Genomic DNA, 17,686 nt, shown 5'->3' with positions numbered 1-17,686 from the left:
TCTCATTATTATAGTTAAAGATTTAACTATCTCTTTTGCAGCTTATTTTAATATAATTGAATAGATTCCATCAGCACCAGGTTCTTTGTCCAAATTTAGATGCAACAGTTTCTCTTCCACCTTCCTTTCCATTTTTATAAAATCATTTAACTCTCATTCCATATTAGATAACGTACTGCTAATCCTGGCTCCTAACCTGACCACCTGAGTAACTTAATTACACACTAATTTGTGCTTACTCGGTACCTTCTAACAATTTATAATCATTCCATGTTTTTCTTCTCTGTTACTGTTAATGCAAAGCCCAGTACAACGCCTTGCAATATTCATCTCTAAACAGCGATTTAATGCTAGTGGGAAATGCAGATACATAAGAGGATGGAAGAAAAAATCATTTGAATGTATCTTCTGGTTGTAGCCAGAAGATCAGTTGCTGCTTCATTTACCATCTCAACTTGAATATTTTGATTTTTAGCCTTTGGAGGTGGTGGTAGAACCTTAACTTTGAATCAAATACCATCTCTATCAACAGTATGTTTTTCAGCAAGTGGAGGCGCCTCCGTAGCCAGGTGGGAAGGAGCAGCAGTGCGTAGCACACGCTTCTTGATTAGACCGGGGTTCGAGCCCGTCACCACCAAATACGGAGGATGCGGAAAGGTCAGGGAATGACCACCGCATATATTCCGGAGCAATATGGCCTTAGTTGCTAATACTCCTAAAAACCAAAAAAAAAAAAAAAAAAAAACCATCAGCAAGTGGAAATGTGAATAACATGAAGCATCTGATGAATACGTTTAAGTGAAATTTACAAAGAGTAAGTTATTTGGTTAGTTAGGTTATGTGTGCGTTCGACACCAAAACAACTAGGGCTATGAAGCATGAGTATATTGTCTCTTCATTGTGTGTATACAGTTCAGTCGGTTGCTGTTTTGTGGATAAAAAATGCGACTTTCCGGGAAGTGAACCGTGCATTCGTCGTCTGAGACCGACAAATTCAGCTATGATCTCCGGGGGGGGGGGGGGAGTCCTTAAGAATTTCTCGCATTCTTGACGGAATTTGAAGTCAGGCCTCTTCTACCCAGTTTGAGGACGATGATTATAATCACTGTTCTGCCCACGAAGGCTTAATGAGTGGACTGATTTGCTAAGATTTATGCTGAGGCCAAACTGTTTGAGATATTCCGCTAGCTGGTGGACGCGCTTTTCATGTGCGTGTGATGCTCAGAGCATTGTCGAAGAACATGATCAGGATTGTTATTTTCAAATCATCAGCATTGTTAGTGGTGAACGAGTGTTACAGAATCGTAAACAATAAACATGATAATACTACCTCTTGAGAACACTCGGTGTGCCAACCTGACTATCATGGTTTCGTAGATTCTCACTTTAGCGGAGAGTCCTGCTTTCAAGAAAGGGTTCAGGAATTGAGTAATATATCCCTTGTTGCAGTAGAATTAATGACAGACTTCTGTGAGTGCAAAACATTAACGATATCAAACATTGCTCGCTTGTTAGCTTCTTGTTGTACGGTTTTAGGCACGTCAGCAACTTAGACCATATTACGCCGTATATAATATGTCTGTAAATTGCGTGTGTTCTGTGGTCGATTTGCTGTTTTCTAAACGAAAAACCCGAGTTTCCGGGAGAATAAAACCATGCTACCCTCATCTGAGACCAACTAACTGAGCTACGCAGTGAAAAAGACACAAAGATTGCTTGCGTCATTGACGAGATGAGAACCCAGGTCTTTTCCGGCCATTGTGGGGAGGACTGTGATTCTACCCACTGTGCTACCCCCGAGGGCAACACTGCTCGTAAGTTGTACGTTGTAATCACTTTTTTAAACTAAAATGTTCTGAGAATATTCAGTGTTGTGGCTAGATGAATGACTGTGGCTTTGTTCCGCAAGGAATAGTGAATTTTGAGCGATGATTGTAGGATCATTTGGTAAATCAATATTGGTAAAATACCTCTTTCCATCACTTTAAGAAGGTGTAGTGCTGTTGCAGTGGGTGAAGTGCTTTATGTCTGTTGGGAATTTGCATCTGCTTGATAAGTCAGATCTTTCTTCACTCAGATGAAAATAATTGCTGTTCAAAACAGATTTATAAAAGTCTATGATTCCCCGCTAGATTCGTGCGATTTCAGACACGGAATTTGACTCTCAGATAGATTTAGCTTGAAAGGAAGGAGGACTTGTCATAAACGATGTACGAGGCATGATAAAAAAAAGTTTCTAAATTGTATTTTAAAAAAAAAAAATTGTCATCTGCTATTCTAAGCTGCTTGTGATTTGTAGTCTGGCTTTTCTGTCACTGTTCATAGAAATTCTGGAGTCATGAAATCGTAATGATTATTTGGACTGATTTCCTAGGATTTATTGTGAGGGCACACTGTTTATATTATTATTATTATCTTCGTCAACACGTCCAGCGATTTTTCAAGACCTCCAAAGTCGTGAAATCTCTGCCTTTTCACTACACATTTCAGTTTCTAGAACAAGAATAAATCACGGGGAGTTCGGACTAAAGAATGCGAAGAGTAAAGGACTGTAGCCACTGAATTTGGCGTCAGCAGACAAATCCGCTCGAATGTCGAGTGAAGGTTGAACGTGTGTTATTGAAATCAGTGGAATCGTGAATCAAAAATTTGTACCTCTGATCCAAATTATGTTTCGGCCGTTTCTACAGAAGGTGCAGGTACACAGTGGATAATGAAAGATTTGCTACGAAAATGTCTAAAAAGTTGTTCGTTGCTACATCAGAACAATGCTCCTTCTTGAACTGGTCAAAACGTGTGAAAATTTCTGTCCAAGAGTGGCATGGCTCCGTTTCTTTAAACGAGTCCTCCCTTCACATTTCAAATATCCATTAAAAAATGCAGGCTCTGGAAATGCTTGCAGCAGCAACAGAAACGCAGGACTTGCTGTACCAAGTCTCAAAGAGAATAATAACTTGGAATGGAAATGACTTTGGGAATGACAACTTGGAATACCCAGATAGGAGACAACCGTTTTTTGTTTTGTTTTTTAATAATAAGCTTTGGCTATCTTTACTTAGTTCTACTAAACTTCACGATCGTTTTCACCCTCCGTCGACCTCTCAAACCAACAAGCTGCCTTCGATCACATGTTTTCTGGTTGTCGAACCAATCTCGGTACACGCTAGACACTGTTATGTAAACGTAAAATCAGGACGACAGTGTCCGTGGGCGCCTCCGTAGCCAGGTGGGAAGGAGCAGCAGTGCGTAGCACACGCTTCTTGATTAGACCGGGGTTCGAGCCCGTCACCACCAAATACGGAGGATGCGGAAAGGTCAAGGGAATGACCACCGCGTATTCCCGGAGCAATATGGCCTCAGTTGCTAATGCTCCTAAAAACCAAAACAACAGTGTCCGTGATACTTGTACCGGCACCTCCGTGACCAACCATCATACAGTACTCAAAGTCACTTATGTCGCGCTGTTGGTCCATTCTTTCGCTGAATTGTAGACACACATTGCTTTGGTATCTGACTGCTTTTGTATATCCACTTGACACTGTATCTGACGGAGCGGTTGATTCCTTGAATGATGAGGATGTACCTAATAAATGGATCAGTGAGTGTATATTATAAATCTAAAATAGCAATCAGTTTTGCTGTCTTCTTCGCTTCGGCAGCAACTCTAATATCTAAACGCTCTTAATATCTTTTCATGCATTCAGGATGGAGCCAAAATGTACATGAGACATCACAAGGTGCCTCGAGGGATGCAGAGGAGGGTACAGAGGTGGTATGATTATTCCTGGTCTAGGTAAGTTATATTATTCAATAGTTAAGTTTCATTTTAGCAATACTAAAAAAAAAAAAAAAAAGTGAACGATGGAGCTAATTCGGTTTTCGATGCAATAAAAATACAATCATTAGTGGCATTCCCTTAAAATATGAATTTACAATATTCATAAGATACTGCTGATTTACCTAAGCGCTCATAAAACAGGTTACAGTTATGCGCATGTTTTATCATAACCGTTAAAAAAACGAACGCCTCTTTAGCTACTTGTTGCATATGTAACGCATAGTGTCACGAGGCTTTTGCATGAAAGGCATTAGAGAGTGTTAAAAGTGCTCACGTGCTGACGGTGTGGCAGCAGTCACGTACACGCGCAGCTTGTCAGCTCCACCGAACTTGCAGCCACTGCATGTAACGTGGCAGATAGCGCGCGCTGTCTTCTTGCTCTTCTTCGAGTGGCGCATTTCACTTTTCGCTTGCCAACTTCCATATCACATCGAGCCTCCAGCCTGTCCGTGGCATTTAACTTTACAGAGGTGGCACTGCTCAGAAATGGTTTGTTGTTTGACAGAAGATAACTGTGAGTACATTGGAATAGAAAGTGTAGCACCAGACGAATAAAAACATTCTTTCCATAAGACAATTGATTTATCATCCTATAAAAAATAGATTACAAAGTGCTAAATTTAGAGCCATTTAGCACTTTGTAAAAGTACTAAATAGCTCTAAATGGCAACAATCATAAATTGGTTGAAATTAACCCGAGATTTTTTTTTTATTTTAAAATTAAACAAAAAATAGCTTGTGAAAAAAGAGTATAAAGATATAGATGTGCAAGAAATGGTCATAATAAGAAGAATCTGTATAAAAGAAAATTGTAAAATAGACGACATCTTGGAAAAGTTTATTTTTTCTTTCTTTATTTTTTTTCTTCTTTATTTTAAATCTAAGGTCATTATCTGGTTTTACTAGTGTTAACTAGTTATATTAGTGTTTGTTGGTTTACTAGTGCTTACTTTATATATTGCAAGAGTAGATGAGTAATTCACGACAGAACTGAAAATGTTGAAATTAAAAGAAAATGAGAAATTTTTTGGATTAAATAATTTTGAATGAAATTATATATATATATATATTTTTTTTTTTTTTTTAAGTAGCAAAATTGACTTTCTCGCTAATCAGAGAGGCTAATTTTGTTACGGTAATGCGCGTATTCTGATTAGTCTCGGAGCTAATAAAATATATTACGTATTTTCGTAGTAGCAATGATAGCTCGGAAAATTCGGTTTTTTTTCTTCTTTTTTTAATAAATGCCTATAATGCCGTACTACTGTTACAAAAATAACCTTAATTTTTTGCTTTTCGTCTATTTTAATAAGTTTACATAAATTAACAACTAAATAACCCATTCCTCTCATTAAAGCAAGATTTTACTTATCTATACCCGCGAGCAAATCTAGCTGTCGGAGAAATAGTAGTTTTTCTAAGGAAAAAAGTAGTTTTTAATTGCATTTTATTAACATATTCGTGCGTGCGCACACTCCGAAATTGGTGCCGAGTGCATCGTAAAAGGAAAGCAATTATTACATATCATAGCTCGAGGCTAAATTCATAGATTTTTTGGTAATAAATATTCAGATGTACCTTATATTTGCCATTGTTTATTGTTTACTTTATATAATTCGGTGCAGTATAATGGATACTCTGCCAAACAATGTATGTTCATACATACATACAGATGATTATAACGGCACATGGCCACTTCATAGTCGATTATCTGTACAACCATGGCCAGTATTTAGGGATCTGGATTCGGCTAAAAAGCCCTAAATCCGAACGGGGTAAATCCCAGTCCTTAACTTGCTTGCCCTTTTCACCAACATTACTTCTTGCACCCTCTAGGACCGGCCCTATTCACAACTGCTGACTGCAGGATTCGAGTATTTCGGTTATCTACTTGGTAACTAAATGCCCGACCAATCACCGTGTCGTATGCCCCTGTATCGTTTTGTGACAGTGTTATGTCACTAAATGAGTGCAATGCATTTCCTTTCATTATCCAAAACACTTTGTTCGGTGGGTGATGGAACCTGCAGCTGTAGCATCCACCTCATACAATATGTGTTCATGCAATTTACAGACAATATACACGGAGCAACATGGGCTTAGTCGCTGATGCTCCTAAACCCAACAACAACAACATGTATTTCTATCCTCTTTAATCTCTTAATTATATGGCGGGGTGAGGGGGAATCCATGGTGAACTTTTCGATAGCCTCAAAGCCAAAACTGTGTTTGAAAGCAGATTTTTACGTAAGTTCCAGGAAATGACTCTATCCTGAAAACGTACTCTCAAAGCGTCCTTCATCCGTTTATAAAAATAGATTTTCAAAAACAGTCTTTAAATAGCCCATTGTAAATATTTGATTTGAACGTACATTTTTCTTAAGAACTGCAATTCGTATCTATCGAAATAATGTATAAAATTTTATTGTATCAAAACGTTTTGGGAAAGCAATACATACTATTTCAGCTAATTCATAGTAGAGGTTGGTAGAGGTTTTCCAGAATTTCGTAGTATCAGCACCTAATCTTTAACAGCTCATCGTGAAATATTTTAAAAGGACCAAACACAATTCTTTCTTGGGTCAGTGTTGTACTCTAAACCGTTTATGACAGAACAAACACCTTATGTTGGCCCAAGTTAAAATACAAGGCATTATAAGAAACAAAATCCTGCTCTAACTAATATACAGTATATATATACAATACTTTCCAAAGCATTAAAATTAATAAGATAAACGAAAAATAAGATCAGCAGTGCTCCTATTTTAACAGAGTTTGACGCAAAATTTGTTAAAATCGAAATAAAACATGCCGATGCAGTTTTTTCCTTTAACTTTCATCACATACCGTCTGATGTCAATGTTTACGATGGCATCTCCGCTCTCCTGATAGCGGCACATTTATACTGTACAAAAGTAAGGTATTTATACCCAGAGTCATGCGCCTTCGTCTACAAAAATGGTCTACCGATCTACTGGTCTGCCTTGATTTACTGAAAAACGGCAATGTATGATAACGTGCTACTGATAACAAAACCTAAATTGCAGCATTCCCGAGTTGATGGACCCCGAATGGCAAAAATTATAGTGTTTAAGTGACTATGCGATATAAAAAGCATTTTCTCAAAGTACCAGTTCTCGTTTAGTTTAACTTTTCTTACGTTTGTTTGCCTTACGATGTGTGTTTCAGAAATGAAAACCATCTTCCTCCCCCCCCCCGCGCCTTGTTTTCCCTTTTTTTACTAACACAATAACTTTTATATTGCTTGGTCACTCTCCCGAGAACGAACACCTGGGAAAAGAAATCCTCTGGCCCAGAGCTAAAAGGCGAAAACACGAACTTTGACACTTTCCCCCCTACTAGAGCTCCCGAGTCCATGTTATCTGGACAGACATCAGCATGGTCATGCACTGCACAGGCTGAAGAATGAGAATAGATATTATCTAGCAAGACTTTCCCTCCTTCCCGTAATACGTTCTCTGAGAATCAGCCTGTAGGCAAAAGATGTCTCCATTTATCACCCAAAAATGTTTGGAAAATGCTGCTGCAGCGAGCTCAAAAAAAAAAAAAAAATAATAATAATAAATAAATAAAATAAAATTAAATAAAAAAAAGGTAAAACGATCACAATCAGTAGACATGGAAACCACACCATCAGCCCATTAGAAATCTTTGTTAAAGCGCACCTCCTTCAGAGGGCTTTCTGTAAAAGTCACACCATACTCTACATTCAAAACTTTCAAAGGAGTCATTGTGGATTTTTTTTATGAAAATCCCTAACATGAAAGACATTAGAACCTTTAGCGCTTAATACTGTAAATGGGTTGAACGCAGAGAAGATAGACGATATTCTCGAATTGTTGTTGTTGGGCTTTAGGATCATCGGCAACTAAAACCATGTTGCTCTGTGTATATTGTCTGTAAATTGCGTGTGTTCTGAGGTCGATTTTCTGTTTGCTGGACGGAAAACCCGAGTTTTCGGTGTAAAAAAACCATGCTACCCTCGCCTGAGACCAACTAACTCAGCCATGTTGTGAAAAAGACCCATAAAAATTCCTTTCGTCATCGACGGGATTCGAACTCAGGTCTTTGCCACCCCATGTGGGAAGGACAGCGATACTACCAACTGTACTACCCACGAGGGCTAGCTTTGAATTTCTGTAGATTGTAATTTTTGGGAAGTACATGTTATGGAAGGTTGTTTCAGAAAACAGAAGGGGTGAATGAGGAAAAGTTGGTTCTGAGTGAGTGTGTGTTGAGCGCCAAAGCAACTAAGGCTATGAAGTAACAGTATGATCCATTTGCCTGTTTGCTGGACAAAAAATCCGAGTTTCCGGTAGGAATCAACCGCGCAGTACTCGCCTGAGACCAACAAATTCAGGAGTGAAGAAAACTCTCTCTCTCTCTCTCTCTCTCTCAGAGTAATTGGGATTTTTTTTTTTTTGTGGCTTGTGCAGCTAAGCCTCAAGCTTCCTTGCACCATATGGCTAATAATAATAATACTGATTCCAGACGTGCAGTGCATTAACTGCATTACACAACAAATTTCCATTATGAATAAAATTAGATCTCATTGATGACGGACTTCCATGAAACAAATTTCGTTTTTAAATTGTCTTAGACAACGGGATATACTGGTATTCTAACCAGCGTGAGAGAGCAGATCAGGCTGCAAAGCATCTTGTCCACGCCGATTCAACTCATTTCCATGAACCATATACAGTACTGATTATAAAGGTATCCCAAAACGATTGTAAACAACAATGGCTGTAACTCTGGAAAACTCAAATAAATAATAAACTTCTTCGGATTAAACAAGAACTCCGGCTGTGGAGCTCTAGCTTCAGACAGAACTAACGAGAAGAATTAGTATTTTCCAGAATATGCACAGGTGAAGGGAACAAAGGGGTGCTCTTATGAAGAAAGGCTTAAGTTCTGCAAATTGCAGCTTCTGGAGACTAGGCACCTGCGAGGGGATCTGATTGAGGTGTATAAGGCCTTGAATGGATTGAGCAGGCTTAATGCTATGGGATTACAAAGCTTGCTCAGATTACAAACCTGAGGGGGCATAGATTCAAACTGAGGAAAGACAGTTGTAGAATAGATGTGCGGAAGTTTGCCTTTAGCCAGCGGGTAGTTGATTGCTGGAACAAACTTCCATCTGTTGTGAAAGTTGATAGCTTAAATAAATTCAAGGCAGAACTAGACATACATTTGGAATGAATGGATCAGTGAAATGGGAATGGGTTTTTTTCTTTTTTTTTTTTTTTTTGGCTGATGCCTCTACTAATGATAATGCTAAAGGTCATACTCGCCTGACACCCTTCTTTCTTCTAAGGTGGAAGTCCCACCTTAGAAGAAAGAATGACTCCAGTACACTGTACTGGAGTCCTTTCTACAATAGGCGCGTGCGCATAGCGAGATCAGGTCAGTGAGTTACTGAATTATGTGCTCCTAAAAATACTCAAATACCTAAGTTAATCTGAAAGAATCATAAATGAACTGCATATTGACAGAGAGCTTATGAGAAGTGGAATCTGGATATAGTGTCTACTAATGGAATCCTGAACAGGTAATATGTCTAATCTTGATTTTAAGCATTCATACTTCGTGTAATAGTTGAAAGGAACGGTTGGTTTATAGCGATTCAGTGCAGCGGAACATAGCAATATTCTGCTTAAGGCAATACGGCACTTAAGCTCTGGACAAGGTCAAACGGTGACAAAGTTAGGGATTAAAACCTCCCCCATTTCCACCTGCATATTTCATAGGCTAGTCATCGAACGATAGAAGTGCCCTATCTTGTTGTACTAAAGACTACCTGCCTCGAAATTACTGAAATTCCGGCTCCATTTGCATTTCAGAATGACAGATTTCAGCGCATCAGCCGTGCCGCTTACTTGCTGCATATGTCTGACCAATGATGACTTCATAATTAAATGCGTTACTTGTCACAAAAACTATTGCAATAAGCCTGATTGTACTTCTGTAGATATTAAGAGATTAAACAAAACTAGAAAACGCAAGTTTGAATGTGACGCTTGTAGGCAACAAACAGGGAAAAATAATGAAGAATTGCCTAATGAAGTCATTTGTGAAGATTCATGCACAGAACAGATTAATGACCTTGAACAAGCAACAAGAGAAATCCTCTCTCAGACTGACCTTGGAAATGGCATCTTGGGCCATCCTGAAGGATCAATTTTTGAAACCTTGGGATGCGATATTTGCCCGGAAGACTGCGAGCACTCTGAAGGGGCTTTCGCTAGACAGAGGAGCAATCATAGCCCGGATGAAAGGCAGGAGGAGAACCGTAAAGAATATGTCTCGCGTACGGAATTAAAGGATATCCTTGCAGACTGCATCAGCCCCTTTTCGATGCAGGCTGTGGAATACGCTGAAAACCTCGCGAGCAATTTCATCCCTGTACATAAAATGCTACAGGAACTGCAGGAAGAGAATTTTCTTCTCAAAGAACAAAACAGTAAAATATTGCACACCCTTAAACGACTGGAGGAAAAGCTAGGATGCTTTGAATCAGTCCTCGTTGCACAAGGTGGCTCAGCGGCCCCCGTAACCGACGAAACTTGCTATGCGAGGCAGAGCTACCCAAAGAAAAGTAGAAGTGGTATGCATGGATTGTACAGGATGACAGAAAGCATTCAAAATCAGAAACAGAAGACAAGAAAAGAATTGAATTCGGGGGAAAACATATCAGAACGAATTGCAAAACTACAAGACAGCCAAATAATATGTGAATTTCAAGCCCAGCCGGGAACTGTCTGTTTGCAGCAGGACCTCGCAAGCAATAGCACCAAATCCAGTGAAACTTTAGGGGCAGCACAAGGAAATGGCTCCACACATTCCACTAGGAAAAGTCGAAACCAAAATAAAGAAGTCTCAGAAATATTAGGACAACAGGAATCAACTGAAATGAGTGGGGCATCCATGTATTCCAAGAGTACGATCGCGAGAGTTACATCTTCCCCCTCAAATCATGTTCCTGCAAACCCACTCACTTATGCGCACATCACTATGCTACCTAAAAAGCATAACACTTTTGAGGGTAGAAAAACCCGCCCATCCCAAAATTTCATGCCTAGTCTTGCCGATGACAGCCGACGACATAATCCAGTTCACAGAGAAAGTATTAATGTGTCTTCCTGTAACACACCAGAAACAAACAAACGGTTTTCTGAAATGTACAACATTACTTCCGTTGCAACCAGAGAGCAAATTTTTGTATCAAGGCTGGGACCCACAACACAGCCCAAAAATATTAAAGCCATGTGTGAGGGCGAACATGGGATAACTGTGGAAGTAAAGCAAGTGAAAACACGACACCCAGCTTACTCCTCCTTTATAATCTCTTGTCCACCAGATAAGGCAACTCGCCTACAAGACGTAAGCGCCTGGCCAGTAGGTACCTTAGTCAAGCCCTACAGAGACAGATGGGCCAGACCACTGGTTAAAAATGATGCAAGGAATCGGGCTCAATAGCAATCAAGAAAACTACCCCCAGCTGGGGATGCAGAACATCACATCCACCTGTTTGCACAAAACGTGAGGAGCATCTCAAATAAGCTCCACACCCTACAAACGATGATGATGTACGGGGACCTGGATTTCATTTGCCTAATCGAAACCTGGTTGGGAAATGGAAAACAGTTAGATCGGCTAACTGCGGCAGCAAACTGCAAATGTGTGGGAACCGGAAGAACAGATAGGCGAGGGGGGGGAGTTATAATTTGCTATCAAAATAAATACCAGTCTATAAGAGAACGAAAAACCAATTCAAATAATTTTGAAGGGATTTGCGTTACCTTTTCAAAAGAGCACGTGAAAATACAGATATGCATCATATACCTCCCACCTGAGCACACAAAGGAGACAAGAAACGAACTCTATGCTTGGCTTGCTGCAAATCTAAAGCCATCAGTCGACACAATAATAGCGGGAGATTTTAATTTGCCTCTTCCGAAACACAGGGAGGCCAAGAAAGAGCTGGATGCTACATTGGGTGCATTGCACTTGACGCAGCTTCCGACACCAGTAACAAGGGGAATGCAGCAACTTGACCTGTTGTACCATAGTTCCTTAGACATAAGGCTAACGCAAAACTGCATAAAATTTAAGTCGGACCACAATCCCATTGAAATAGAAGCAGCACTGAAGATACACAAATACATGCAGGGTAACCACACGAACTGGGAAAAGCAAAGGAAGTATCTTTTCTCCGTGAAGTATATTAATGCAGAGGTCATTCTCAGTCACCTGACTAGTTACAACTGGAATGACCTGCAAGAAAAGCCAGTAGACGAAGCTTTAGAAATGATCACTAAAAAGCTATACCAAACAGCATTGGAAGGAGCAGCAAAAGAAATCAAAATATCTGAGAGAACAAAAGAATGGTTTAACCCACAACTGAAAGCAAGTTTCCTCAGGAAGCAAAAACTGTATAGAAAATGGCAAAGAACGGGTCATCCTGCCGATCACATTCGTTATAAGAAAGAAAGAGCACATTTCATCAAAGCAAAACGACAGGCACACTGCAGTGTTATTCATAACAAACTAAAACGAGCAAAAAGAATTACTAGCAATAGAAATAGCACAGAGAATATGACAGAATGCATTTTCAAGGAATGGGCTAATAACACTTTTAGTAACCTGCATGGACTGAATCAAATTGAGAACACTGATAATGGTAACAAAATTTTGGAATTCCTGAAAGATTTAAACAAGCGAAACTATTCGGCAAGAGAGGAACCAACAAGACCTCCATTGAGTGAAATACTAATCACCAAAGAGAGCGTAATGAAAGCAATCAACGATCTGCCCAATAAGGCCACTGTTGGACCAGACAAATTTCCAATGTTCATCCTTAAAATAAGTAGCCCATTTATAATAGATCTATTACTGCACATCTATCAGAAAATCATCAGGTCAGGAGCTTTCCCGCAAGCTTGGAAAAATTACATTGTAACCCCAATACCAAAGATTAAACACCCAAAATTGGCTAAGGATTACAGACCAATTTCTGTTAGTTGCACCCTACAGAAGGTATTCGAAAAAGCGCTTCTTCCCACCATCAATCAACACTGCTTCAGCCATAGACCACCACATTTGCACTCAGTTATTTCGGGTAGATCAACAATAACAAACTTACTGGAAACCCTTTTTCGCGTGCAGAAAGCACTAAATGAGAAAAAGCAAATTGATATTATTTTTTTGGATATCTCCGCAGCCTACGACAACGTCTCAACTCCAGCGCTCATTGCGATTTTAAAGAATTATTTTAATGTAAGAGGAAATCTGTTAACTATAATAACCAGCCTGCTAGAACATAGGAAACTTATTGTTAAGCACCAAAAGCTACAATCTTGCTTTACCATCTCGCAAGGAGTGCCTCAAGGGGGAGTTCTTTCGGCTACTCTCTTCGCGGCCGTCCTGGAGCCGTTTCTTGCACGGTACTACAATTTTATAACATATGCTGACGATGTAAAATTCTTCATCACTTCCAAAGACCATGAATCAGCAGAAAGTATTTGCCAGATGGCAAATAGCACAATCCGAGAATTTGAGAGCTACCTGGATTGCATCGGGCTCCGTATTAATGCACAGAAGTCTGCCCAAATGACCATAAGTTACAAGCAGAATAAAAATGACATCTCAATCTCTGTGAACGGGTCTAGTGTGGAAAAAGTGCACTCTCACCTGGACCTGGGTCTTAAGTGGGATGACAGACTCACCTTTGCTCAACACTTCGCCCATATGAAGACAAAAATATTCGCCGCTTTATGGGCTACTAGGCAGGAACTGGTAGGAATTAGGGATCCTCAGCTAGCGACCAAGTACATTTTAATGTGTGTCCTGCCAATTGCAATGTATGCCTCGCAAATCTGGTCTTCAGCTCCAGATTCACATTATAAGTCCGTCCTTGGGATCGAGTACTGGTTCTTGCGATGGCTTAACAGAGTTGCTGGCCACCCTTTTACTATCTCAAGGGCCATTCTCTACTCAAACCTTAACATCACACCCTGGATGCAGCGGACAATTAACAGGAACATACACACTCTCGCACAAATGCTCACAGGCAGAGTGGATGCTCCAGTCCTGGATAATATTCTAGTTAAACCGCGTGCCACTGCTAGACGTTGCGGAGAACTAAATAATCCACTGCGTTCAGTCCTGAACAATCTTAGTAGCCTGCAAAGATTCTTCCCATCAAATGCAGCGAGAATATTTAACTCACTACAGATAGATGCCGAAAAACTGTGTGAGGATGCAACATACCGGAAAGAGATCTTCCAGGATTCGTACAGACTTACTGAAATATGAATCGGCTGCAAAGTACTAAAGAATTGTGAATAAAAGTGAAGCTTTCTGCTTTAAGAACAATAATAATCTGTTGACTGTAAAAATATACCTTCTGTAACAGTTGTGTTAATATGTAAGTTATATGTGGAATTATTAATGAATTGTAAATATATGAGCTGTATAATGTTTGTACACAATCATAAATGTGTAAATACTGTATGTATGTATTAAACATAAAATGTGTATATAATATTTCGGGACGAGACTACGTGTTCAGTATATGTAACCCACTGCACGTAGTATCTCGTACCCTGATATGTACTTAGCACCCTCCTGGCACTTTGCCGTCCCGGGGTGGTTTCCTTATGGAAATAAACAGATAATAATAATAAAAAATAATAATATAGTACACTGTACTGTCATTCTACGCTCATAGTAAGGTACATTCAATTAGAATGTAGTCATTTATGAGAGAGAACCGCAACTCTAAAATATCTCTCTCACGGTCACACGCACACACACACACACACACACACACACATATGCGCGCGCGCGAACCGTTAACACATTAGGGGACTATGCAAACTTACCGGTATTAATTTTATTTAAAGCGAATTAAACTGCGTCATAATTTAAGAACATGTGTATATGTAATGGGCGGCACCTAGAACGTCTGTTCAACTCCGCCTCGTGTCACTGTGAGAAACAGTATCACTATAAATGGGCCAGATGTGTGTGACGTAGGTTTGTGTGTATTGTGCGTGTTTTCATCGCCACTTGGCTACCCAGAAGCATCAGTCACCTGGACAGATGATTCTGGGTACTCCTCCACACCACGGGAAGGTGAGCAAGTTCCAGTAGAGCACGTAATGCCTCAAAAGAGACTCTGACCCACCTGATGTTGCCAAAAGGCGGGCCAGATTCCTCCGGGGCCCCATTCCAGAGGAAAAGGAGCGAGAGAGAAAATAAATAAATTAAAAAAAAATAATAATAAAAAAATAAATAAATAAAATGAAATAAATACAACCCGTGGTGCTGGTTAAAAAAAAAAAAAAACATCATTAGCGAGAAAAAATAAATAAATAAAATAAAAATAATAAACAAATAGTAAAAAAAAAAAAAAAAAAAAGATTCTGGGACTGATAAAAAAAAAAAAAAAAAAAATGTAGTCTTCAATAAGTACTCTTGTATCCAGGATAATTCAGATGTGGAACTGCTGACCTTTAGAATCAGTGCAATGACAATTCATGCATACATGAACCATAGAAGAAAACAAATCAGAGAAGCAAACTATTGTTCCGGTTACACAGTAGTATTTGGTGGATTGTTTTAGTGCGCTACTCTGGCGTTGATTCTTTTTCTGCGAGCAACACCTCGGAGGCAAAGTTCTAAAGAATTGAGAGATGATTCTTATTATGCAGAAGCATTTCCTCTTGCCCCGGAAAGAGATCTGGAACGTCAGTTCGGAGCTTCACCCTAAGGTCGTCGTAGATTGCACAGTTAAAGAGCAGGTGACTCCAATCTTCTGTATTCCCGCAGCTGCAGTGATCGGTGCGATGCAATCGAAACTGATAAGAGTTTTTGATTGAGAGAGCCATGTCCAGTTACCAGAAAGGAAGTTTCCATAGTTAAGGAGCACCAGGTTTTAACCGATTTAGAGAGTAAGGTCACATCAGGCAGGAATTTTCTTGTCGTCGCTCCAAGTACGGTGGTGTCTGCTAGATGCTAATTAGCTCGTTAAAACATCTGGATTTCTATTTTTTTAGGATCTTCATTTAAATTTAGCTGGATACCAAGTAATTCTGGAGGAATTTGTTTTTTGTGTCGAAAGCAGAGGCCACGATAGATGAAAAATAGATCCAATGGGAGGGACCCCACAATAACTTGCACTGCAGCGGTGAAACTGTTCTACAGGCTCTGAGAATAGAGAGGAGCATGCTCCGCTAGATGGAATTCAGTTTTAACCTCATTTTGGAATTGGTGGCCCGATGAAATCAAGCTCCTGCTGCATAGGTGACTATGGGCAGGAAAACAGCATTATAAGAGAAAGAGTGACTTCCTAGAGAGACTCCACTCCCCTCTGGAAATTCTAATAATTGACCCTGTGAATTTTTTGATTTTAGTACTTATGTGAATCAGATGAGGATAGAAGGAAAGCTTATGGTCAATAATGACCCCAAGGAGCTTTGCCTCTGTGACATAGGAAGCCGCTTGCCAAAAATTTTGACTTGGGGAGGCCGCCTGAGATCCAAATTGGATTTAAAAAGCATCATTTTTGTTTTCAATGAATTAATTTTAAGTTTGTTAGCCAATGACCAGGTGGAAAGGTCAGTTAAAATCCGGTTTGCATTCACCTCCAACACTGCACGAGAACTACCGGAGACCACAATTGTCAGGTCATCGGCGAAAGCAAAAATTTTGCAATTCTGAAGAGAGCGGCCCAGCCAGTCTTGAAGCACAATGTTCCAGATAACTGGCCCCAGGACTGAACCTTGGGGGAACCCTCGAAAAACCTGTTGTTGTTGTTATTTGGTTTTTTAGGAGCATTAACAACTAAGGCCATATTGTTCCGGGGATATGCGGCTGTCATTCCCTGACCTTTCCGCATCCTCCGTATTTGGTGGTTACGGACTCAAACCCCGGTCTAATCAAGAAGCATGTGCTATGCATTGCCGCTCCTGCCCACCTGGCTACGGAGGAGCCTTTCGAAAAACCTTCCTAGAGACTTGGAGGAATTTTGACTTAACAATTATTGAGCGGTCAGAGAAATAGTTTTGAAATAATTTGTACATATGAAAGGGGCATCTGGAAGACCGGAGACGTTCAAGGGCGCTGTCCCACCAGACAGTGTCGAAGGCGCCCTCGAAGTCGACCATAATAGCTAGTTCAAACTTGGATTTAGAATTTCCAATGTGCCAGACAAAGTCAGACAACGCCTCCTCGCAAGAATGACCTGGGGTGAAGCCATATTGACAGGCAGAAAAGAGATTTTGTTGTTGAAACAGAGCTGTAATTGTTAGTCAAAGAGCCATAAGCCGCTCCAAGATCTTCCCTAGATTAGCAAGCAGCGCAATTGGTCTAATTTAAGAACACAATCTATTAAATGCATAATTTGCTCCATTTAATACACCGCTCGACAAATTTTTAACAGAAGAAAATGTTATTGTAAACAGCGTCGCCGAAGGCGAATAGTTGATATAATAGTTTTGTTTGTTTGGGTTTTTTTTTTTTTTTAGGAGCATTAGCAACTAAGGCCATATTGCTCCGGAATATGCGGTGGTCATTCCCTGACCTTTCCGCATCCTCCGTATTTGGTGGTGACGGGCTCGAACCCCGGTCTAATCAAGAAGGGTGTGCTACGCACTGCTGCTCCTTCCCACCTGGCTACGGAGGCGCCCTTTGATTGATATAATAGGGTCCTAGCATACAAATTCCGAGAATCTAATAGAAATCAATCTACGACCTTACAGAGCCGCACATTATGCAATGTTTATATATAAACATTGCATAATATTTATATATAAACATGGG

General features: G+C 39.9%; 1 protein-coding gene across 1 annotated transcript in view; it reads left to right on the top strand.

The window, feature by feature from the left end:
• Window positions 1–17,686, top strand: part of Cngl (Cyclic nucleotide-gated ion channel-like) — a gene marked incomplete at its 5' end in the record, with an annotated part of 316,907 nt that overhangs the window by 153,157 nt on the left and 146,064 nt on the right. Inside the window, one exon of the mRNA XM_090368676.1 lies at window positions 3,705–3,793. Within this exon, the coding sequence (XP_090224802.1) occupies window positions 3,705–3,793 (89 nt within the window). The remainder of the gene's footprint in view (window positions 1–3,704; window positions 3,794–17,686) is intronic.

This window comes from Mastigoproctus giganteus, chromosome 1, assembly GCF_048544385.1.
Source record: "Mastigoproctus giganteus isolate SK-2022 chromosome 1, ASM4854438v1, whole genome shotgun sequence".
NCBI lineage: Eukaryota > Metazoa > Arthropoda > Arachnida > Uropygi > Thelyphonidae > Mastigoproctus > Mastigoproctus giganteus.
The sequence above is the reverse complement of the archived record's forward strand: the minus strand, read 5'-3'. Positions and strand labels throughout refer to the sequence as shown.